This window comes from Anomaloglossus baeobatrachus, chromosome 3 (genome assembly GCF_048569485.1).
Source record: "Anomaloglossus baeobatrachus isolate aAnoBae1 chromosome 3, aAnoBae1.hap1, whole genome shotgun sequence".
NCBI classification, from domain to species: Eukaryota; Metazoa; Chordata; class Amphibia; order Anura; family Aromobatidae; genus Anomaloglossus; species Anomaloglossus baeobatrachus.
In genome coordinates, this window is record NC_134355.1 from 542,152,329 (window position 1) to 542,178,559 (window position 26,231).

Consider the following 26,231-nt stretch of genomic DNA (forward strand, 5'->3'; position numbering starts at 1 on the left):
TGGCGGCCGCCTTGACTTTGGTGAAGACCCTTGGTGCGGTGGCAAGGCCGAAGGGTTGAGCTACGAATTGAAAGTGGGAGTCCTGAATTGCGAAGCGGAGGAACTTTTGGTGATCTGGGGCGATGGGTATGTGCAGGTACGTATCCTTGAGGTCTATGGAGGCGAGGAATTCCCCTTCGACAATGGATGCAATAATGGACCTTAGGGACTCCATTCTGAATCTCCGTACATGCACATGTTTGTTTAGGTGTTTGAGGTCCAGGATGGGTCGAACTGACCCATCCTTTTTGGGGACCACAAAGAGGTTGGAATAAAAACCCCCGAACTTCTCGTTGTCTGGGACAGGTGTTATCACTCCTGCTGTTTGGAGCGAGTGGATTGCTTAGAAAAAAAACTTTGCGTCGTTTGAATCTTTGGGGGGTTTGAGAGAAAGAACCGACTCAGGGGTCGGGTCCGAATATTCTATGTGATAACCGGAAGACACAAGGTTTCGCACCCATTTGTCATTTGAGGCGGCAGCCCAGATGTGAAGAAAGAGCCGCAGTCGACCTCCTACAATGAGTGTCTTCCGGGGTGCCGAAGGAGTCATGAGGGGGGAAAACGTCGTGGCAGAGTCTCCCTAGTCCTTAACTGTTTCGGTCTAGGCTGCCATGACGAAGTGGGTTTCGGGGAGCGCTGAGAAGGTCGGTCCCTGCGTAGTCCGCGGCTGGTGGCGGGGACAGCACGAGATGTCGACCGACCAACCAACTGAGTTCTGAAAGGAGCGGAACGAGGACTGTGGACGTCTAGTGAAGGATGTCCTGGATGTCAGCTGGGGGAGGGAGGTACTCTTTCCTCCCGTGGCGTCAGAGCTTGTCCAGACGTTCGCCAAACAATCGGTCTGGAAAAAAGGCAAGGCCCGTGAGAGATTTCTTGGAGGCAGAGTCCGCTCGCCATTGTCTGAGCCAGAGAGCTCTACGGATGGCTATGGTATATGAGGCGGCAAACGCTGCCAGGTAGCAGCGTCCATGGAGGCCTGCATGAGGTACTCCACCACAGCAGCAATTTGAGCTGTTACCTCTGTGAAGGTATGAGTGAACTGGGATTCCTCAAGCGAAGTGTTAAGGGATTCTGCCCAGACTGAGATCGCCTTTGCGACCCACACAGCGGCAAAGGAGGGCGAGAGGGAGGAACCCACAGCCTCAAAAGCAGAGCAGGCGAGGTGATCCACCTGTCTGTCTGTCGAGTCCTTGATGGAGGAACCATCGGGTAAAGACAGGAGCGTCTTTGTGGTAAGGCGGGAGACCGGGGGGGGTCGACCGAGGGCGGATCGGCCGAGCCCTTAGGGGCAGGTGAGGCAAAAGGGTACCGGGACTCCATGAGTTTTCGGTTACCGAAGCGCCTGTCAGGCTTCTCCCTTTGCTTTGTGAGGATATCCTGAAACTCTGGGTGATCAGCGAAAACCTTTTGGGGTTTCCTTGCCCTCTTAAAGGAGACCACATGCAGAGTTTGGTTAATTGCTGCTATAAGGGAGTCTATTGCAGTTTGATCATCTGGGGAGGCTGAAACCAAGGAATCCTCTTGGTATAAACAGCATTCTCCCTCCTCCAGCTCTTCAGAAGCCGTGGAGCGTGTGGGAGAGCCTGCCCTGTGTGCTCCCGAGGGAGAGCCCGCTGGAGACACCCGGCCGTGTGCTCTTTTCCTGATCTCTGCAACCGGTGAAGCATGTGCCCGGATTACCTCACAAGGATCCTCCATAGGGGTATCCTCAGGCTGCGTTCCGTCCAGGGACCCAGAAGGGTGTGGAGGACGACATTGCATAGCCAGTACCAGGTTCTGTGACAGCTTTTCTATGGATTGGGACAGAAACTGTGCCCATTCCGGTGGGCTGGGAGCCCTAGGCTCTGGGCTGACTGTTGCGGCGGTGGTGGCAGAAGGGTCTTGGGGGGCTATAGGGGCACAGGACTCACAGAGAGAAGAGGTGTGTTTACGTGGTAGCTCAGCGTGGCAGGCAGTGCAGGCTGAATAATAGACTATGTGAGCCTTAGCACTCTTAGTACCATTAGAATTCTGCATGTTCCTAATGGGAGTATGCTAGGAGGGGGAGCAATGCTCAGCAGAGCTACAAGTGAAGCAAGCACCTCACCAGAATCAGCCGATGGCCCTGTCCTCAGGAAGGATTAAGCTCTATGGAGATCTTCGCACGCTTTCCTGGGGAAAAACGGCGGGAAGGGAGCTTCTGATAGTTTTCCTCCCTCTCCCTCCAGTCAGCACACAGCTTGTCACTGGTGGTTATCAGCAGGCTTTTCTGCTAGAGCAAATAAACAGAGCAAATAAACAGCGTGAGTCCCTGAGCCCTGGGCCCTCCCCCTGCCACCGGGAAATTATCTGCAGGACTTTCTGCAAACAGGAGTGACTTCCCCCCTCCTCCAGCCAGCAAGCTAGAGAAAAGTTAACACTGTGTGTGCAGGATCCTTGGGGCTCTCCTCCTTGCACTCAGCAAGGGACTTTTTCATAATAAATACTGTAAATGTCCTGGGAGCCTTCCCTGCAGCGTCTTTTCTCCCTTTGTCTGGGAAACCAGTCAGGGGGGATCTCACCTTAAAACACTGCTTCAGTCCAGGCAGTGAAAATAGCAGAGTCAGCTTGCTGTGTCCGGTCACACCGGTGCCATATTCAACTCAGAGCCTGCAAAGAGGGGCTGAGGAATTGGTGCCATATTCAACTCAGAGCCTGCAAAGAGGGGCTGAGGAATTGGGCTATAGGGGCACAGGCCTCTACCCTGGGCTTTGGAAAATCGGTGTTTGTGGAACCCGTCGTCCAGCCCAGGATCCAGCGTCGCAGGAGGGGGTACGTGCAGGCGACACTCCACGTTCCCGTCCGTTGATGGTAGTGGGAGATCGGTCCCAAAAAGAAACCGTCGCCCTCAAAAAATAACAAACCTTGAAAGAAAGTGCCTCCTACAGACACTAAGCTAAAACTGAGCTTGCCTGGCCCGGCCAGGGGGTGTATACTGCAGAGGAGGAGCTATGCTTTTGCATCTACTTAGTGTCCTCCTATGGATAGGCAGCATAACACCCATGGTCCTGTGTCCCCCAATGAGGCGTCACGGAAAGCACAGATCATAATTATTGACATTGAATAACTGCAATGCAAAATCAAACTTCCTGGGGAAAGTCAATTTTCAGAGGATTCGGTTGAATTAAAGAAAAATCTATACCTATCATTAAAAAAGCACTTTCATTAACATTAGCTAAATTTGTGTGAATATACACTACAGGTCAAAAGTTTGGAGTCACTCAGACAATTTTGTCTTTTTCATGAAAAATCCTACTTTTATTTATCAAATTAGTTGCATAATTAATAGAAAATATAGTCCAGACACTGACTAGGTTAGAAATAATGATTTTTACTTGAAATAATAATTTTCTCCTTCAGACTTTGCTTTCGTCACAGAATGCTCCCTTTGCAGCAATTCCAGCTTTGCAGACCATTGGCATTCTAGCTGTTAATTTGCTGAGGTAATCTGGAGATATTTCACTCCATGCTTCCACCCTCCCACAAGTTGGGTTGGCTTGATGGGCACTTTTTGCGTACCATACGGTCAAGCTGCTCCCACAACAGCTCGATAGGGTTGAGATATGGTGACTGGCCTGGCCACTCCATTACAGATAGAATACGAGCTGCCTGCTTCTTCCCTAAATAGTTCATGAATAATTTGGAGGTGTGCTTTGGGTCATTGTCCCAATTGTCATTGTTGTAGGATGAAAGTGGCTCCAATCAAGCACTGTCCACAGGGTATGGCATTGCAAGCCTTCCTTATTTAAAATCCCTTTTACATTGTACAAATCTCCCACTTTACAAGCACCAAAGCAACCCCAGACCATCACATTACCTCCACTATGCTTGACAGATGGCGTCAGACACTCTTACAACATCTTTTAAGTAGTTCTGCATCTCACAAATATTCTTCTGTGTGATCCAAATACCTTAACTTTACTTCGATTCGTCTGTTCATAACACTTTTTTCCAATCTTCCTCTGTCCAATGTCTGTTCTTTTGCCCATATTAATCTTTTCTTTTTATTACCCAGTCTCAGATATGGCTTTTTCTTTGCCACTCTGCCCTGAAGGTCAGCATCCTGGAGTCGACTCTTCACTGTAGATGTTGACACTGGCGTGTTGCAGGTACTATCTAAAGAAACTGCCAGTTGAGGACCTGTGAGGCGTCGATTTCTCAAACTAGAGACTGTAATGTACTTGTCTTGTTGCTCAGTTGTGCAGCGGGGCCTCCACTTCTCTTTCTACTCTGGTTAGAGCCTGTTTGTGCTCTCCTCTGAAGGGAGTAGTACACATCGTTGTAGGAAATCTTCAGTTTCTTGGCAATTTCTCGCATGGAATAACCTTCATATTTAAGAACAAGAATAGACTGTCGAGTTTTACATGAAAGTTCTCTTTTTCTGGCCATTTTGAGAGTTTAATGGAACCAACAAATGTAATGCTCCAGATTCTCAACTAGCTCAAAAGGAAGGTCAGTTTTATAGCTTCTCTAATGAGCAAAACTGGTTTCAGCTGTGCTAACATACTTGCACAAGGGTTTTCAAGGGATTTCTAAACATCCATTAGTCTTCTAACACAGTTAGCAAACACAATGTACCATTAGAACACTGGAGTGGTGGTTGTTGGAAATGGGCCTCTATACACCTATGTAGATATTGCATTAAAACACACACGTTTGCAGCTAGAATAGTCATTTACCACGTTAATGTATAGAGTGTATTTCTGTTTGTTAGCTTCATTGAAAAAAAAAAAAAAAAAATGCTTTTCTTTAAAAAATAAGGAAATATCTAAGTGACCCTAAACCTTTGAACTGTAGTGTATATATCTATATAATCTCTCTCATATATATATATATATATATATATATATATATATATATATATATATATATATATATATATATACATATATATATAAAATCTTTCTCTATATATGTATATATATATATACATATATATAAAATCTCTCTCTATATATGAATATATATACATATATATATATATTATATATAAAATATCTCTCTCTCTCTATATATATATATATATATATATATATATATATATAATCTCTCTCTCTATATATATAAAATTTCTCTCTCTGTTATATATATATTATATATATATATATATATATATATATATATATATATATATATATATATATATATATATATATATATATATATATATATATATATATATATATATATATATATATAAAATCTCTCTCTATATATATATGAGCTATATGTGACATTTAGCTAAAACTCGTGTTAATCTAATATGGTAGTTTTACCTGAGACTCGTTTCTATCAAAGATAAGAATGACGTGAACTGTGAAACCACGATACTTTTCACACACGGATCTTTAATTCTCTGTTCTACTAATGCAGCCATCAGAGCATCTATCTGAAATATTAAGCACATAAAGTAGTAAAGTAGCTTTACATCTGCATTAATGTGAAAGGATGGTGGTATCAGCCCAGAATAAACTACTAATAAAATATGGAAGAATATGCAGTAATCCAACCTCCCTGCAGCAACTAGGTGAACAAACAAAGAATAGCTCAGAGGACGTCCAGCTTCTGTTTTGCCTTTAGTTATAGCCATCACTAAGGCCACAGTCAGCGATTTTCTCGTACACCAAGTAACAGTACGATTTTATCATCAATGTTTGGTGCGTGTTAGTTTTGACCAGGTTTGGTCTTTTCCACTTCTATTTGACCTTTTACATACGTCATAACTCTTTCCAATGATTAGTTTTTTTACTATACTTTTAATTACTGGCACAGTTTCTGGAAGCGCATCTCTGTGGGTCACATATTCCTCTGTGGTCATGGATGCTCTACTTCTTCCGATCCGGACGACATGAAAATAAGTCAATGATGGCTGCGAGGCTACCTATAAATGAGTGACAGCAGTGTGAACACGCATGCTCAGATCACAGACTTCACTCGCCTCCTCTGCACGGATCCTTCTGATACTTTGGCGCGCTGACCCTTCAGTTGACATGTGCTACTTAAGGGCCGGCGCTCCCAAGTATCTGCGGGATCCGTGCAAAGGAGGAGTGTAAAGTCTGATCTGAGCATGCCTGCTCACACTGCTGTCACTCATTTAAAGGTAGCCCCGCTCCGACCATTAACGTGTTTTTCTCGTTTTGTCCGATTAGAGCCTCCATGACTACAGGGGAATATATGACCCACACAGAAATGCACTTCCAGAAGCAGCAGAGATAATAAAAGTATAATAGACAACAGATCGTTGGGAAGAGTTAGGACATATGAAAGGGGGAGGTCTGATAGTAGTGGAAAACCTCTGAGGGTTGAATCGCCACCTGAAACATACGAGGAAATCCTCCCATCTGGTTTTGTTTCTTAAATTTCAAAAGGATCGAAATAAATAGAGGATAAGTTATAAGTGCTGGACTGTCTCTGAACTATTAGAAAAATATGCCTTGAAACATCTTACAAGACACGTGCAATGTAGTTTAATATTTAGTCCTTTGCTGGAGACTATTGCTGAAATATCAGAATTTCTGTATTCTCAGATGTGAGTACACAACACATTTATAGGTTTCTTACTTTTGAACTTGACATCCACTTCTGATCCTTTTTTACGCTGGGGTCAGCTTCTTCCTCAGGACACTCCATTAAGTGTTCCAGACGTATCTCACCTCTGCAGAGGGGGCATTTGGCATATGGCTGGGGTGGAGTACAGAGGTATGTCTATTAGCTTTTTCTATAGCCAATAAGCAGAGTACACGTCACCCCCTCTCCCCCCCGCGAAGTTAAGTGAGAATTGCTTACCTTTTCTTTGTGGATAACCTGACAGATGCAGGGCTTACAGAACACATGGGCGCAGCGAGTGATAACCGGAATGTTCAGAGAGTCCAAACAAATTGCACATTCTTCATCTGACCCAGAATTCAGAACCAACTTTATCTTATTGATGAGCTTCTCGCGTAATTCTTCTGGGGTGGAGCTGCCTACGGAACAGAACACAGGTAAATATTTATTTATTTTAGTAAAATTGTCATGAATATTGTTAAGCCCAAACAACCACAGCCCTCATTCTGCCCACATCTAATGAACTACAACCACAGCCAAAATAAACGCTGAATCCATACACGAAGTTAACGGAAGAAAACAAATAAATAAATTCTAAATATTTAACCTTTTCAAGACCTGATAATTTTTTCATATTTGCGCTTTTGTGGTTTTTCCTCTTGCTGTTTGAAGAGGCATAACTTTTTCCCCACATTGACATAGCGGTATGAGGGAAGAGTTGTAGTTTTGGATAAACATCATTCATTTTATTGTAGAATGTTTAAAAAAAAAAAATGTAAAAATTCAAGTAGAGTGAAAAAAAAATCTATAAAATCACACACAATGTTGCCATTGTTTTTTTTGTTGTTTATTTTACAGCATTCATTGAGTGTTAAAAATCATTCGATCACATGTTTGTCCAGATCAGTACGATTATGGCAATACGAAACTTGCAGGGCTTTTTTAAACCCCTTAAGGACGAAGCCAGTTTTAAACGTAATCACCAGGCCAGTTTTTGTAATTCTGACCAGTGTGCCTTTCACAGGTTACACCTCTGGAACGCTTCAGTGGATCCCGATGATTCCGAGACTGTTTTTTGTGACATATTGTACTTCATGATAGAGGTAAATTTAGGATGATATTTTTTGCTTTTATTTGTGAAAAAAAACAAAAAAAAAAAACCCCAAAAAAACCCAGAAATTTGATGAAAATTTCGCAATTTTCAAACTTTTAATTTTTATGTTTTTAAACCAGAGAGTTACAATGGGTATGGAAAGTATTCAGACCCCTTTACATTTTTCACACTTTCTTTGCAAGCCATTTGGTAAAATCAAAAAAGTTCATTTTTTCCCCATCAATGTACACTCTGCACCCTATCTTGAAAGAAAAAAAACCCCCAGAGATGTAGAAATTTTTGCAAATTTCTTAGACAAGAAAAACTGAAATATCACATGCTCATAAGTATTCAGACCCTTTGCTCAGTATTGAGTAGAATCACCCTTTGAGCTAGTACAGCCATGAGTCTTCTGCAACAAATTTTTCACACTTGGATTTGCGGCTCCTCTGCCATTCTTACTTGCAGATCCTCTACAGTCTCCAGTCCGGTCAAGAATGGTCACAGTTCTGAAGCCACTCCTTTGGCCTTCGGCCAAGTCTGAGGGCCAGAGCACACTAGGTTTTCTTCCAGGATATCGCCTGTACTTGGCCGCATTTATCTTTCCTTCAATTACAACCAGTTGTCTTGTCCCTGCAGCTTAAAAAAAAAAAAAAAAAAAAAGACACCCCCATAGCATGATGCTGCCACCACCATGTTTCACTGTTGGGATTGTATTGGGCAGGTGATGAGCAGTGCCTGGTTTTCTCCACACATACTGCTTAGAATTACCACCAAAAAGTTCTTTGTCTCATTAGACCAGAGAATCTTATTTCTCATAGTCTGGGAGTCTATGCCGGCTATCATATGTCTTGCACTGAGGAGAAGCTTCCGTCGGGAAGCTTCCGTTGGGCCACTCTGCCATAAAGGCCAAACTGGTGGAGGGCTGCAGGGGTCGTCCACTTTATAGTGTTGACTCTTCAAAAAGTGAAAATTTGGTGCTAAAAGGAAGATTTTTGTGGAATAAAAAAAATAAAATTTTTTATTATGGCGACCTAAGGTTATCAAATTCTGTGAAGTACCTGTGGATTCAAAATGCTCACTATACCCTGGATAAAATCCTTGAGTTGTCTAGCTTCCAGAATAGGGTCACTTGTGGGTTTAGCTCCACTGTTTATGCATCTTAGGGGCTCTCCAAACACAACATGGCGTCCGCTATTGAGGATTCCAGCCAATTTTGCAGTTAAATGGTGTTCTTTCCCTTCCGAGCCTTGCAGTGCGCCCAAACAGTTGATTTCCACCACATCTGGGCATCAGCGTACTAAAATTGCACAATACATTTTTTGGTGCATTTGGTAAATAATTTTGTCTTTTCACATCTCAACGTTATAAACTTCTTTGAAGTCCCCGGGAGTTCAAAGTTTTCACCAAACATCAAGATAAATTCCTTGAAGGGTCTAGTTTCCAAAATGGGGTCACTTGTGTGGGTTTTTTGCTGTTTGGACCCTACAAATGTGACAAGTTTGCTTTCCAAAATTCAAATATTGCTCCTTCTGTTCCTGGCCCTCCCAATTGTCCAAACAGAGGTTTCTCCCCACATGTGGGGTATCAGCGCGCTCAGAATAAACCGGGTAACAAATTTTGGGGTCTGTTTTGTTGTGTTATTTCTTCTAAAAGTGAATAAATTTGGGCTAGAGCAACATTTGTCGGCAAAATGATAATTTTTATTTTTTTTTCATTCCACATCGCTTTAGTTCTTGTGAAATACCTGAAGGGTTAATAAACATCTTGAATGTGGTTTTAAGTACTTTGAGGGGTGCAGTTTTTAGCATGGTGTCACTTTTAAGTATTTTCTGTCACCTAGGCCTCTTAAAGTCACTTCAAATGTGATGTGGTCCCTAAACTTTTTTTGTAAATTTGGTTGAAAAAAGAAATGGGAAATTCCTGATTAACTTTGAATCCTTCTAGCTTCCTAACCCAACAGAAATTTGGTTCAAAAATAGCGCTGATGTAAAACATGTGGGAAATGTAATTTTGTTAACTATTTTGTGTGACATACAGTGGGTACAGAACGTATTCAGACCCTTTTAAATTTTTCACTCTGTTTCATTGCAGCCATTTGGTAAATTCAAAAAAAGTTCATTTTTTTCTCATTAATGTACACTCTACACAGGAAAAAAAACCTCCAGAAATGTTGAATTTTTTGCAAATTTATTAAACAAGAAAAACTAAAATATCACATGGTCAAAGGTATTCAGACCCCTTGCTCAGACACTCTTATATAAGTCACATCCTGTCCATTTCCTTGTGATCCTCCTTGAGATGGTTCTACACCTTCATTGGAGTCCAGCTGTGTTTAATTAAACTGATAGGAGTTGATTTGAAAAGGCACACACCTGTCTCTATAAGACCTCACATCTCACAGTGCATGTCAGACCAAATGAGAATCATGAGGTCAAAAAGGAACTGCCCAAGAAGCTCAGAAACAGAATTGTGGCAAGGCACAGATCTGGCCAAGGTTACAAAAGAATTTCTGCACTATTCAAGGTTTTAAAGAGCACAGTGGGCTTCATAATCATTAAATGGAAGAAGTTTGGGACCACCAGAACTCCTAGACCAAACTGAGCAATCGTGGGAGCCTTGGTGAGAGAGGTAAAGAAGAACCCCAGGATCACTGTGGCTAAGCTCCAAAGATGCAGTAGGGAGATGGGAGAAAGTTGCACAAAGTCAACTATCACTACAGCTCTGCACCAGTCTGGCCTTTATGGCAGAGTGGCCTTACTGAAGCCTCTCCTCGACCAAGTGTAAGACATATGAAAGCCCACATAGAGTTTGCAAAAAAACACATGAAGGACTCCCAGACTAATGAGAAATAAGATTCTCTGGTCTGATGAGACAAAGATTGAACTTTTTGGTGATAATTCTAAGCGGTGTGTGTGGAGAAAACCAGGCACTGCTCATCTCCTGCCCAATACAATCCCAACAGTGAAACATAGTGGTGGCAGCATCATGCTATGGGGGTGTTATTCAGCTGCAGGGACAGAATGACTGATTGCAATTGAAGGAAAGATGAATGCGGCCAAGTATAGAGATATCCTGGAAGGTTCACCGTCCAACAAGACAATGACCCTAAGCACACATCTAAAAAACAAAACAGTGGTTTCAGAACAACCCTGTGACCAGTCTTGCCTGGCCCAGCCACCCCTGACCTACACCCAATTGAGCATCTCTGGAGAGACCTGAAAATGGCTGTCCACTAACGTTCACCATCCAACCTGACGGAACTGGAGAGGATCTGTAAGGAAGAATGGCAGAGGATCCACAAATCCAGGTGTGAAAAACTTGTTGCATTATTCCCAAGACGACTCATGGCTGTACTAGTTCAAAAGGGCGCTTCTACTCAATACTGAGTAAAGGGTCTAAATACTTATGACCACGTTTCAGTTTTTCTTGTTTAAAAAAAAATTCAAAAATTTCTACATTTGTTTTTTTCCTGTCAAGATGGGGTGAAAAGTGTACATTAATGAGAAAAAAACTGAACTTTTTTTGAATTTACCAAATGGCTGCAATGGAACAAAGTGAAACATTTAAAGGGGTCTGAATACTTTCCATACCCACTGTAGATCTCTTCCTCACACAGTTTAACACAGAATCTGAAGAGCCATAGATTTAGACCGGACATTGGAATAGTGCAGTAATAAGACAAGGGATGACTATGAGGAGGGGGGCTGAACGCTGTAGTTGCATGGTTCATATACGTAGTCCTAAAAGTTCGACAGAGACTCTGCCTAACTGAAGAGATGATGGCAGTGTCCATTCACAGTATAAATATTCCCAGCACATATGCCAAGGAAATCTATAGACCCACTATCACTCAACAAAAAAAGAAACAAAAGGGCATATTTTTAATTTAGTGGTGTGAAAAATGTCTATAAGTGACATATGCCATTATATGGCTATATAGTGGCATACCCTAGAAGGCCATGTAGGCAGATCTTACCAATGCATACCTCTGACCTGACCTGTCAGCCATAAATAATTAAATACTTGAGTCAAAGTTTTTATATCTTTTCGATCTACTGGTTAAAAGGGAATCAGTGACCAGGTTTTTGCTGCCACATCTGAAAGCAGTATAAATGTAGGGGCAGAGATTCTGATTCCAGCGACATATCACTAAGATAAAGTTCCCATGTGCAAAAATCATCCGTTAGAATGGATCCAGCAGCAATCCATTTGCAAAAATGCTGAGCAGACTGTTTTTTGTTAATTGTTAAATAACCGATTTGAGCTGGCTGTTTTTTTTTGTGTTTTTTTTAACCTCTTCACCCCCAGGCAATTTTCAGTTTTCATTTTTTCCTCCCCTTCTTCCAAGAGCCATAATTTTTTTTATTTTTCCATCAATATAGCCATACAAGGGTTTGTTTTTTGCTGGACGAGTTGTACTTTTGAATGACTCCATTCATTTTGCCCCATATTGTGCTGGAAAACAGGAAAAATTTCCAAGTGCGATAAAATTACAAAAAAATAAACAAAATGTTTTTTTTTTTTTTTTTTTATTTACAGTGTTCACCATTTTGAAAAACTGACTTGGTAATATGATTGTCCAGGTCATTCAGAGTTTGTAAATACCGATTAAAGAGAAAAAAAAATTTGCACTCTTGGCGCTATTTTCCTGAGACCTGTAGCATTCTCATTTTTTTGGGATCTGGGGCTCAGTGAGGACTTATTTTTTTGCATCTTGAGCTGTCGTTTTTAATTATATAATTCTTGGACAGATACAAATGTTTTGATCGCCTGTTATTGCACTTTAATGCAATGTTGCGACGACCAAAAAAACCCGTAAATTTTGTCATTTGGAATTTTTTTTCCTCGCTACACTGTGTACCAATCAGATTAATTGATTTTATATTAGAAAGGGGGATGATTTGAACTTTTAGGTGTTTTTTTTTTCTGCAATTGGTCTTACAAGTCCACCTAGGGGACTTTATGGTTACACTATCCGATCGCCTCTGCTGATCAGAGTGATGCTGACAGATTCCCTTTAACATTGTACATATAAAGATAATCTTTTTCTTACCTGCAGGAGAAATGGAAGACAAATTACTTGCGACAAGATGGGGATGACAGCAAAGCTGCCTTAACCGCATCAGCACAGCCAGAACATCAGCGTAATGTGTCAGGACAGTTCCTTCCTCAAAGTGCCTAGATGACAAGAATCAGAAACATGACGTAAATGTGGCATAGAATACAATAAACTGGCATAGTGAATTAACTTAAATGGTCACTCTCAAGTTTGGAAGTTAACCCCTTACATGTGGGATAGGCAATTATGTCCAGATCACTGGGGCCCCACCGCTGTGACCCCCACTGATCTCAAGAACCAGAGTTGACCATGTGCACTCCGCTGCTCCATTCAGTTAATGGGACTGATGGAGAAAGCCAAGTGCTGTGCTCAGCTGGCCTTCTGCACTTCCATAAGAATGAATGGAGTGACAGTGGACATGTTTCACGTGTGATCATTGGGGGTTCCAAAAATCAGAAGCAGAGCGTTATGTACTGACACCCCCTGCTATGACTACCAGAGTGAAATCCAAATAGAGATGAGGCGGGGAGAGTCCTCAATTAAATCCACACACCCTGCTGCCCTGCAAAATGGGACAATAACACATCACCTTCCAATAATAGCTTTCCCTTCATTTTGCATAGATTCGTATAGTTTCCGCTCTTCAGCAGATAGTTTGATATGTTGGACATAGACTTTGCGCTCTGGTAATTTCAGCACAGGTTTCCCATTGACTTTGGTTGTTTTTGTCCTCCTCAGAGTGATACTTTTAATGAGAGCTTGAAGACGTCTGTAGAAAAAAAAAAATAAAGTATAAAGAATATAACTTATCCAGCAACATAATACAAACCAGGATGAGAATGACTATGCTGAAAACCATCTTCCTGTCTCCACAAGCAAAATGACACAAGTCATGGCCCTCAGACCCATCATATTGTGATGAACATATCACCAGAAAATGACTGATCAGGTTTTTGTGTTAAATGTAGTTTCAAAAATGGCAAGGTTTTTGTTTTTTTTTCCACATAATGATCTGCAGTAACCTCTTAACCATCTGTGAAGAATGTTTTCATCATAGCTCGATAAGGAGTGTATGACGTGTGCTCAGGAGCTGTTCCTGCTCCATACCAGGTGGGTTGCGTTATATAGGCGAAATCTGCCTGAGCACGATCTGATTACTGACAATGGCACGTAAGTGGTTAACCTACAATCTCCGAAAGCAGCATTTATGGGATGCAAGTGACATGATGTTAGGAAATCAATTGGGTACCATGGCAGATCGGGCCCTGCTGGAGGCCCCATAACTGCCACCTTTGTTCTACTGTGAAGCTTAGCCACATACGGTAGGAGATATGCAATTTCTCTATATGCATTATACAGCTCTGGCAAAAATGAAGAGACAACGCAAAATTGTCAGTTTTTCTGATTTTTCTCTTAGGTATAGGTATATTTTTTGAGTAAAATGTAATTTTTTTTTTCTATAAACTACTGACAACAGGTCTCAGAATTTCCAAGCAATACATTTTGTATTTATTTTCTCAAAATGAGAAATGGTCAAAGTAACAAAAAAAATGCATTGCTTTCAGACCTCAAATAATGCAAAGAAAACAAGTTCATGATCATTTAGAAACAATATTAATCTTTTAACTCAGTAAGAGTTCAGAAATCAATATTTTGTGGAATAACCATGATTTTTAATCACAGCTGTCATGCATCTTGGCATGCTTTCCACCAGTCTTTCACATTGCTTTTGGGTGACCTTATGCCACTCCTGGTGCAAAAATGTAAGCAGTTGTTCTTTGTTTGATGGCTTGCGACTATCAATCTTCCTCTTGGTTACATTCCAGATGTTTTCAATGGGGTTCAGGTCTGGAGATTGGGCTGGCCATGACAGGGTTTTGATGTGGTGGTCCTTCATCCTCACACTGAATGAACTAGCTGTGCGACATGGTGCATTGTCCTGATGGAAAAACCAGACCCCAGAGTTGGGGAACAATGTCTGAGCAGAAGGAAGCAACTGATTTTCCAGGATAACCTTGTATGCGGCTTGATTCATACGTCCTTCGCAAAGTTTATTCTGCCCAATTCCAGCCTTGGTGAAGCATCCCCAGATCATCACCGATCCTCCACCAAATTTCCCAGTGGGTGTAAGAAACTGACTTGTACACGCCCTGATTTTCCATTTGTTAATCACCATAGTTTGAATACTGCTGACTGGCATTATCAATTCCTTGGATATCTTTTTATATCCCTTTCCTGTTTTATACAGTTCAACTATATTTTCCCGTAGATCCGTTGACAATTCTTTTGCTCTCCCCATGACTCACAATCCAGAAATGTCAGTGGTTAGATGAAAGATGCAAGAGTCTGTCTGGATCCCAGAAACACACTCAGCTTTTATGCACACACACTGATTACAAGCAAACAGGTCACAGGTGAGGATGTTACCTTTATTAGCCATTCAACCCCATTTGTTTCAAATTCTGTGTATGTTATCAAGCTACAATCCCCAGGTTATGTGAACTTTTGATCAGGGTTATTTGGATGTTTTTAGTTGTCTTTATGGTTTAAAAAGAGAGAACACTGTAGTTTGACAATACATGGCTTCACTCAACCATTAACCATGAGTGGAAAAAAAGATTTTGTGTTATTCATTTTGTCTGAAAACAGGCAAAGAAAGCAAAAAAAATCTGCCGGGGTATGTAAACTTTTGAGCAGAACTGTATGTAAACAATTTCAAGACATACTCATGCAAAATGATTGCAGACTCTTTAGGAAGCTACTGATGTAAAGAATGTACCAAGCACAATACTCGGCTGAGGATAACAGTCTCTTAAGGGTACTTTACACACTGTGATATCGGTACCGATATCGCTAGCGAGCGTAACCGCCCCCGTCGATTGTGCGTCATGGGCAAATCGCTGCCCGTGGCGCACATCGCTAACACCAGTCACACATACTTACCTGCCCTGCGACGGTAAGTGGGGTCGCTTCGTGTAGCGTCACAGCGACGTCACACGGCAGGCATCCAATAGCAGAGGAGGGGCGGGGATGAGCGGCTGGAACATGCCGCCTACCTCCTTCCTTTCTCATTGCCGTGGACGGAGGTAAGGAGATGTTCGTCGCTCCTGCGGTGTCACACATAGTGATTTGTGCTGCCGCAGGAACAACATCGCTACTGACCAGACAACGATTTTTCATAAATAAACAACCTCTCTTAGACAAACGATTTTTGACTCTTTTGCGATCGTTTAAGGTCGCTCCAGCAGGTCACATGCTGCGATGTCGCTAACGATGCCGGATGTCTGTCACAAACACCGTGACCCAGACGATCCATCGTCAGCGATGTCGCAGCGTGTAAATGGCCTTTTAGAGTTGTTTGACGACCCCGGCGTGTGCCCCTGCCAAGATCAGTCTCATCTGTTACGACAACTATTAGCGATAATTATAACATCAACATACAGCTGGTTTCTATCAAGGGCCTGTGAAGGAAAAAGTAGCTCTGCTGTTCTTTGCTGTTGCCTTCCCCATCTTTTCAGTAGCAATATCTGTTATTGCATGTTTTGGGCAATATTAAGGCTTCACCATTAATAAGTGTAAATCCCCATTAGCTCCTGTGAATAATTGAGAAAATATAGCAAAAACTATGTGTCCAACTGTCTAGGGGTTAAAGGAAACCTATATTGTCCGGAAATGTTATTTACCTGGGTTCAAATACCAACAAGGGTAACACCTGCAAGGAGTTTGTCATACAGGTTATATGGCACCTTGTCGTCATTTACGAGTACCTAACTATTCATACTTGCTGTACTCATAACGAATACTGTCTAATACTCTCCTATTCATTCCGAATAGTGTGTGCAATGCAAGTCAATGGGGAATACTCGTAATTTAACCAGTAACCTGAATGATGTACTATTCGTGCAAGTAGCAAATAGTAAGGCATTCGATTACTCGTTACTTTGCGAGTTTTTCCCCATTGACTTGCATTGCACACGCTATGCGGAATGAATACGCGAGTATTAGACAGTACTCGTTAGGAGTATAGCGAGTACATATAGCTAGGTACTCACTCAACTCGATTTAAGACCTATAGCTCAGGGGTGGGGGAGGGGAAAAAGAGGTGGGGGCGAGGGCGGTCCTTGGGTAGACATTTCATACGTCATTTCATGCTCATCTTATTTATTAGAAATTATGCATTATTTACATGACTGGACAATAAGCATCTTTTGTTTGTGTAGATTGTTTTTTTATTTCCCTTTGTGACGGGGGCGGAAGGTGGGTTATGGAATTTGTATGGTTTCTATTTAGGAAAATTTTGAAATCTTTAAATAAAAAAACAAACTAAAATTAAAAAAAACACCTTGTTTTTATATTTTGCTATTACAAACACATCTACCTTAATCCAGCTTGATCTCCAGTGGTGACCGGCCTCTGAATCGTTCGGTGCCACCACTCCCTGTCAGTGAATGGTTTCAGTTTCAAAAACGACAGAATGGACCATAAATCCTTCAGGGAATTCTGGATAGGAGTACCTGGGGTGCAAGTGGGAGAGCATGTCACTTACCAAGTATCAAGAGGAAAAATAAAGCAAAAAGGGTTGTCTATCCCCATACAGGCATCACATGGATAGGAGGTAAAATAAAGTCCCTTTCCAATTTCCTGTTGATCCCGCATCAGTGGATCCTTTGCTGGTGTCAACAGCTAATCAGTAGCCACCGCAGTAACATGGCAACCTCACCGACATCCCGCAGCGGTCAGTGACCAGATACAACACTGCAGCAATCAAACATAGCTGGGAGACCAAAGAATCGCGGAGACTGGAACGATGAGTGAAATTTGTCATTTTCAACACTTTTTTTTTTGTCTTTATTTACATTAAAACCACAGTGATAAAGGCACGCTGTGCAGGTACAGCAAGATACAAACGCTTAATAGAAATATAAAAGCTAGAATAATATATTAATGAAGAATATTACCATCCCTAAGCACGGTCCCTGCAGCACAGGCTGTACTGGTGATCTCCCTGGGGACAGAATGAGATTCTCCTGCCCCATTAGAACAGGCTTTGGCGGTCATGTGAGAACAGGACATCATGGCTTCCTTTTCCAGCAGAGATCAATAGCAACCTGGAGCGCCTGGGCTTAGAGATGATAAACATCCCTTTTTAATAATGTATAACAGTGGTTCCCAAACTCCAGTCCTCACGACCCCCAACAGATTACCGTATTTTTCGCTTTATAAGATGCACTTTTGTTTCCCCAAATTTTGGGGGAAAGTAGGGGGTGCGTCTTATAATCCGAATATACGAGTCCAGGGGAGGTGGGGGCAACTCTGGAGCGGTGCTGGGGGCTGCTGGAGGCTGGTAGAGGCTTGTAAAGGCTGCTGGAGGCAGCGGGAGATCTCCTGCTCTCACTCATATAATATGCACAGCCGCTGTCCATCACCGTGGTGCTGAAACCGCACCGCGGCGATGGACTGGGGGAGCGGCGCATATTATATCTGCCTGCGCCCCCCTTTGATCGCACATGCCCCCCCCGGTGTTAGATATGGCCTCCATGCTGCTGCCCATCCTAAAATAAAAATTCTTTACTTACCCCCTCCAGCGTGTCTCCCCGATCTCACTGCTGCCGCTGTGATCAGGCACGCAGAGATCATGTCACTCTGCTGGGCCGATCACATGACCGGCACGAGAACTAGGAAGTGCAGGAGATGAGCTTAAAAGGGAGACACGAGGGATTACGCACTGGAGAAGGTAAAGTGTTTATTTTACTATGGGCAGCAGCATGGGGGCCATATCTAACACAGGGGGGCGTGTGCCAGCTGTATTGGATGTGTGCCAGCAATAGGAGACCTGTGCCACCTGTATGGGATGTGTGCCAGCAATAGGAGACCTGTGCCAGCTGTATTGGATGTGTGCTAGCCATAGGAGACCTGTGCCAGCTGTATTGGATGTGTGCTAGCCATAGGAGACCTGTGCCAGCTGTATTGGATGTGTGCTAGCCATAGGAGACCTGTGCTAGCTGTATTGGATGTGTGCCAGCAATAGACGACCTGTGCTAGCTGTATTGGATGTGTGCCAGCATTAGACCTGTGCCAGCTGTATTGGATGTGTGCCAGCTATAGGAGACCTGTGCCAGCTGTATTGGATGTGTTCTAGCTATAGGAGACCTGTGCCAGCTGTATTGGATGTGTGCCAGCTATAGGAGACCTGTGCCAGCTGTATTGGATGTGTGCCAGCAATAGGAGACCTGTGCCACCTGTATGGGATGTGTGCCAGCTATAGGAGACCTATGCCAGCTGTATTGGATGTGTGCCAGCTATAGGAGACCTGTGCCAGCTGTATTGGATGTGTGCCAGCTATAGGAGACCTATACCAGCTATAGGAGACTTGTGCCAGCTTTAGGAGACTTGTGCCAGCACAGGGGGACATGTGGCATCACACGGGGACGTGTGCCAGCACAAGGGAGCTATATTCAATATAAGGGGGCCATATCCAGATTAAAGGGAACCTGTCAGCAGAAATTTCCCCTAAAACCTAACAGATTCCCCCTCTGCAGCTCCTGGGCTACATTCTAGAAAGGTCCCTGTTATTATGGTGCCCCCTTTCTGACCAAAAAAAAAGAGTTTATAAAGTGGTACCTTTTTGGCTTCGGATTCTATAAATGTGACACGGGGGCGGGCTGCCTGATGGCCGTTATTCTGCCCCCTGGTCCTGTATGCCGCCCCATCGCTGATTTCCATACTTGTGGACGCCGCCCACTGCTCCAGCCATCCCCGCGCATGCCCAGTGCCCATCTCTCGTGGATGAGCACTGTGCCCAGTGTCACCGCTGGTGGGCGGTGCTGTGATGTTTATTACCAAGCAACCGCCCATAATCGCGGGACCGCGCTTTCCCCCTCGGCCTGCTTCGTTCTGCGCAAGCGCGCTGCTGCTGACCTCACGTCACCTCCTTCCCATCTTGCCCTGAGGCAGGAAATAGATGGGAAGAGCGCGGAAGCAGGAAGCACGAAGCAGGCCGAGGGGGAATGTGCGGTCCCGCGATTATGGGCGGTTGCTTGGTAATAATCATCACGGCACCGCCCATAATCTAAACCCTGCGCGCACGTCACCAGCGGCGACACTGGTCACAGTGCTCATCCACGAGAGATGGGCACTGGGCATGCGCGGGGATGGCTGGAGCAGTGGGCGGTGTCCACAAGTATGGAAATCAGCGATGGGAGCGGCATACAGGACCAGGGGGCAGAATAACGGCCATCAGGCAGCCCGCCCCCGTGTCACATTTATAGAATCCGAAGCCAAAAAGGTACCACTTTATAAACTCTTTTTTTTGGTCAGAAAGGGGGCACAATACTAACAGGGACCTTTCTAGAATGCAGCCCAGGAGCTGCAGAGGGGGAATCTGTTAGGTTTTAGGGGAAATTTCTGCTGACAGGTTCCCTTTAAGGGGGCTAATTATAGGATAAGGGGCTATAAGAGACATATACCCTATATGATTTGTTAGACGGACACAGGCATTATAAGACGGACCCCAATTAACAAAAAAAATAAATTCTCTTTTCCTTCACCAAATTTGGGGGTGCGTCTTATAATCAGGTGCGTCTTATAAAGCGAAAAATACGGTATGTTTTCAGGATTTCCTTAATAAAGCACAGGTGATGCCTTGATAATGATTCTATCACCTGTTCAATAGTAAGGAAATCCTGAAAACATGACTTGTTGGGGGCCATGAGGACTGGAGTTTGGGAAACACTGATGTATAATCTTCTCGGTCTATTATGGGAAGTTTGACATCCTCTAAGAATATAGGTCAACACTCAGACTTGAAAAGCAATCTAATCACAAAGATCTTTGTTAACCAAGTATATTTGCACACCTTGAGAAAGCTTTAGGTGAAAGTCAGCAGGGGCTCCTCCTTTTCGTAGAGGCTTAGGTTATATTTTTAAGATTTTCACTATTTGGGTGTATGTGTACCATACTTTTTTTGTATACTTGGGTCCTTTATCAGTTTCTTGTTGGAGTATCTTTATCATATATACGTAACACCTGTAATAAAATCTAGCTACCTAAATCGATAGATAGGGTAGATCGTAAGGATTTAAAGGATTTACTCACTTTTAGGGTACACTCACAAGCGTCTGAAACCCCTTGCCATGTGCTCATATAGTAGTGTACAAGCACATAACGGATACTTTCACAAAACAAATTATGTAGTCTTTTCTACTGTTACCACTTGAAAAAGTTTGGTACTAAAACATTTTATTTAAAATAAATAATTCATTGAGTTGTCTAGTTCCCAAAAGGAGTTCACTTTTGGGTGTTTCTCCTGTTTTAGCACCTCAGGGGCTCTACAAATGTGACAAAGGGTCGATGATCTATCCAGCAAAATTTGTAAGACAAAAATAGCGTTCTTCCTTTCTGAGCCCTGCAGTGTGCCCAAACAATAGTTTGGAGAAGTGGAGGATAAATTGTTGGGTCTTTTTTCTTCTATTACCCCATGTGAAAATGTAAAACTTTATTGGAAAAAAAATAAAATACATTTTTTACTCTACTTCATTTTAATTCCTGTGTAGTATCAAAAGGGTTAACAAGTTTCCCAACAGCAAGTTATAATAATTTGAGGGGTAGAGTATTTAAAAAGAGAATTTTGTTTACTTACCGTAAATTCTTTTTCTTATAGTTCCGTCTTGGGAGACCCAGACCTTGGGTGTATAGCTTCTGCCTCCGGAGGACACACAAAGTACTACACCTAAAAGGTGTAGCTCCTCCCTCTGAGCCTATACACCCCCTGGTGAACCAGTCACAACCAGTTTAGTGCAAAAGCTGAAGGAGAATAGCCACCCACAAGTAGAACAGAGCAAGAGCCGGAACAACCGGAGACTCTGTTCACGACAACAGCATGTGAAAACACACGGAACAAGGAAATTGCCAACAGGGAGGGAGCTGGGTCTCCCAAGACGGAACTATAAGAAAAAGAATTTACGGTAAGTAAACAAAATTCTCTTTTTCTTTATCGTTCCTTTGGGAGACCCAGACCTTGGGACGTTCCAAAGAAGTCCCTGGGTGGGAAATAAACAGAAAAACTAAGAAGTAGGCAGAATCCTAACTTCACAAATGGGCGACCGCCGCCTGAAGGATGCGTCTGCCCAAGCTCGCATCTGCCGAAGCATGAGCATGCACTTGGTAGTGCTTCGAGAAGATATGCAGGCTAGCCCAAGTGGCAGCCTGAGAGACTTGCTGAGCCGTAGCCTGGTGCCGAAAAGCCCAAGAGGCACCGACAGCCCTGGTCGAGTGCGCTTTGATCCCCGGCGGGGGAGGAGCCTGCGAACTTTGGTAGGCGTCCGAAATGGTCGACCTAATCCAACGGGCTAAGGTCTGCTTAGAAGCAGGGAGGCCCTTGCGCCGACCTGTGGTTAGCATAAAAAGAGAGGTACACCGCCTAAGCGCAGCGGTGCGAGACACATAGATCCGGAGAGCACGCACCAGATCTAGAGTATGTAGAGCTTTTTCAAAGCGATGAACAGGGGCCGGACAGAAGGAAGGTAAGGTAATGTCCTGGTTAAGGTGGAAAGGAGAGACCACCTTAGGAAGGAAGTCCGGAGTCGGACGGAGAACCACCTTGTCTTGATGAAAGACTAAAAAGGGTGACTCCGAGGAGAGCGCAGCCAAATCAGAAACTCTCCCGAGAGAAGTTATAGCAACCAGAAAGGCCACTTTCTGTGAGAGACGATACAAAGAAACCTCCCTAAGGGGCTCAAAGGGGGGTTTCTGCAAGACCGTGAGAACCAAGTTAAAGGTCCCAGGGGTCCAAGGGCCGCCGGTAAGGCGGGATGATGTGAGACGCGCCCTGCATGAAGGTGCGGACCTGAGCCAGCCGAGCGAGACGCCGCTGGAACAGGACTGACAGGGCCGAAACCTGTCCCTTGAGAGAGTTGAGGGACAGACCTAGCTGCAGACCGGACTGTAGAAAAGACAGAAGGGTCGGCAAGGAGAATGGCCAAGGAGAATGGCCGGTAGAGCGACACCAGGACAGGAAAATTTTCCAAGTCCTGTGATAGATCTTAGCGGATGAAGACTTACGGGCCCGAGTCATAGTGGAGATGACTTCAGGGGGAATACCAGAAGCCGTCAAAATCCAGGACTCAAGAGCCACGCCGTCAATTTGAGGGCCGCAGAATTCAAGCGGAAGAACGGACCTTGCGAGAGTAGGTCTGGACGGTCCAGGAGAGGCCACGGCATCTCTACGGACAGTTGGAGCAGGTCCGGATACCAAGCTCGCCTGGGCCAGTCCGGTGCAATGAGGATGACTCGACGACCCTCCATTCTGATCTTGCGCAGGACTCTGGGCAAGAGGGCTAGAGGGGTAAACACGTAGGACAGACGAAACTGGGACCAGTCCTGGACCAGAGCTTCCGCGGCGAAGGCCTGAGGATCGTGGGAGCGAGCCACGTAGACAGGAACTTTGTTGTTGTGACGGGATGCCATTAGGTCCACGTCCGGAGTGCCCCATTTGCGGCAGATTGACTGAAACACTGCCGGATGCAGGGACCACTCGCCACCGTCCACGGTTTGACGGCTGAGATAATCTGCCTCCCAATGTTCCACACCTGGGATGTGGACTGCGGATATGGTGGACCTGGAGTCCTCCGCCCATTGAAGAATGCGTTGTACCTCCATCATTGCTAGGTGGCTGCGTATCCCGCCTTGATGGTTGATGTAGGCAACTGCTGTCGCGTTGTCTGACTGGACTCGAATGTGCCTGCCCACCAGCAGATGGTGAAATGCTAGGAGAGCTAGAAGTACGGCTTTGATTTCCAGCACATTGATTGAAAGGGCTGACTCGGACGGAGTCCAAGTGCCCTGTGCTCTGTGGTGGAGACATACCGCTCCCCAGCCGGATAGACTGGCATCCGTGGTGAGAATCACCCAGGACGGGGCCAGGAAGGAGCGCCCTTGGGACAGGGAGAGGGGCCGAAGCCACCACTGAAGAGAGCTCCTGGTCCGTGGCGACAGAGCCACTAACTTGTGTAAGGAGGAAGGCCGCTTGTCCCAACAGCGGAGAATGTCCAGCTGCAGGGGGCGCAGATGGAACTGGGCAAAGGGAACAGCCTCAATGGACGCCACCATTTAACCCAGCACCTGCATCAGATGCCTGAGGGTATAACGGCGGGGCCTCAGGAGAGAGCGCACCGCCAACTGGAGTGACAGCTGTTTGTCTAAGGGCAACTTCACAAGTGCCGGCAGAGTCTCGAACTGCATCCCTAGGTACGTGAGACTCTGGGTCGGAGTCAGAGTGGATTTGGGAAGATTGACAAGCCACCCGAATTGGGCTAGAGTGCTGAGAGTGAGCGAGACACTCCGCTGACAGTCTGCGCTGGATGGCGCTTTGACTAGAAGGTCGTCCAGGTAGGGGAGCACTGCCAACCCCTGAAGGTGCAGAACCGCAATCACGGCTGCCATGACCTTGGTGAAAACCCGAGGGGCCGTGGCTAACCCGAAGGGGAGAGCCACGAATTGGAAATCGTCTCCTATTGCAAAGCGTAGCCAACGCTGGTGTGAAACCGCAATGGGCACATGCAGATAGGCATCTCTGATGTCGATGGATGCCAGGAAATCCCCTTGGGTCATTGAAGCAATGACTGATCGCAGGGACTCCATGCGAAAGTGCCGCACCCGAACATGCTTGTTGAGAAGCTTGAGATCCAGGATGGGCCTGAAGGTACCGTTCTTTTTGGGAACTAGGAAGAGGTTTGAGTAGAAACCTCTGAACCGTTCCCGGGCGGGAACTGGTACAATTACTCCGTTGGCCTGCAAGGCTGCCACGGCCTGTGAAAAGGCGGCGGCCCTGGAGCAGGGGGGAGTTGAGAGAAAAAATCTGTTTGGCGGGCTGGAAGAAAATTCTATCCTGTAGCCGTGAGAGATGATATCTCTCACCCACTGATCGGAGACTTGTTGAAACCAAGCGTCGCCAAAGTGAGAGAGCCTGCCACCGACTAAGGACGTGGCTGGATCGGACAGAGAGTCACGAGGAGGCTGCCTCAGTGGCAGGACCTCCTGCGATCTTCTGCGGACGCGCTCTGGAGCGCCAGTTGGATTTCTGGTCCTTGGCTGAGTTAGAGGACGAGGCGGAGGGCTTAGAGGACGACCAGTTGGAGGAACGAAAGGAGCGAAACCTCGACTGAATCCTACCCTAGGCAGGTTTCCTGGTCTTGGTTTGTGGCATGGAAGTACTCTTCCCGCCAGTAGCCTCTTTAATAATTTCATCCATTGTTCACCGAACAGCCGGGAATCAGCAAAAGGGAGCCCAGCAAGGTACTTCTTTGAAGAAGCATCTGCCTTCCACTCTCGAAGCCACAAGGTCCTGCGGATAACGAGGGAATTAGCCGAAGCCACCGCAGCGCGGTGAGCTTGAGAAGTTAAGGCAACCATCTCGGGCATAGATTCCCTGCTGAGGGAATGCATCTCCTCCAGACTAGCAGAGATGGCTTTGAGGGCCCACACTGCTGCAAAAGTTGGAAAAAACGCGTCCCCCACCGCTTCATACACGGATTTGGCCAGAAGGTCAATCTGACGGTCAGTGGCATCCTTAAGGGAAGTGCCATCAGCCACCGACACAACGGTCCGGGCTGAGAGCCTAGACACCGGAGGGTCTACCTTTGGGGAGTGAGCCCACTCCTTGACCACCTCAGGTGGAAAGGGAAAACGGTCATCAGAACCACGCTTTGGGAAGCGTTTGTCAGGACAGGCCCTGGGCTTGGTCACAGCGGCCTGAAAACTGGAGTGGTTAAAGAACACACTCTTTACTCTCTTAGGCGAGGTAAACTGGTGCTTTTCTGCCAGAGAGGGTTGCTCCTCTGATACTGGCGGATTGAGATCGAGTACAGAATTAATGGAAGCAATCAAGTCACTAAATTCTGAGTCACCCTCGGAAGGAGCAATGGGGCACATGGAGTTAGCGTCCGAGCCCCCTGTATAGGCATCCTCATCCTGCGAGTCCTCAGCCCTTGAATCAGAGCCACGGGATGAGGAGGGAGAGGGAACCGTGCGTAGCCTCTTAGACGGACGGGGTCCGTGCCCTGAGGATGAATCCTCTGTGAGCTCCAGTCCTAAAGGCCCCTTAGCAAGAGCAGTAGAGGCACCCTGTGAAGGGGGCTGATGCATATTCATCAAAGTCCTGGACAGAAGTCCCATGGACTCAGCAAATGACTGGGAGATAGACCTAGAAAAGGATTCTACCCAGGCCGGGGGTTCAGCCACATGTGCAGGAGCAGCCCGAGAGACCACTGGGGCCGAGATCCCAGGCCATGGCACCTCCAAGTTAGAGCAGACCTCACAATGTGGATAGGTGCTCGCTTCAGGCAGCGGAAGCTTACATGCAGCACATACAGCATAAAGCTTTGGAGCCTTGCTCCTTGTGTGAGACATGCTGCCTGAGTGGGGGGAAACGGCTTCTATAAAGGGAATGAATCCCAGGGAGAATATAGCAGAGATCCT

At 45.0% G+C, this 26,231-nt stretch overlaps 1 protein-coding gene across 4 annotated transcripts in view; it reads right to left on the reverse strand.

Moving 5' to 3' along the window:
* Positions 1–26,231, reverse strand: part of HLTF (helicase like transcription factor) — a 274,018-nt gene that overhangs the window by 14,817 nt on the left and 232,970 nt on the right. For 3 of the 4 annotated variants that reach the window (XR_012751708.1, XM_075340799.1, XM_075340798.1), the window contains exons 16-21: positions 17,137–17,272; positions 13,348–13,527; positions 12,753–12,877; positions 6,844–7,022; positions 6,619–6,738; positions 5,334–5,446 (exon numbers count right to left, since the gene is read on the reverse strand). Coding sequence is in view for 3 of the 4 variants with exons in the window: in XM_075340799.1 (XP_075196914.1) it covers positions 5,334–5,446; positions 6,619–6,738; positions 6,844–7,022; positions 12,753–12,877; positions 13,348–13,527; positions 17,137–17,272 (853 nt within the window). In the remaining variant the exon portion in view is untranslated. The remainder of the gene's footprint in view (positions 1–5,333; positions 5,447–6,618; positions 6,739–6,843; positions 7,023–12,752; positions 12,878–13,347; positions 13,528–17,136; positions 17,273–26,231) is intronic. The other variant, XM_075340800.1, reaches the window with a different exon arrangement.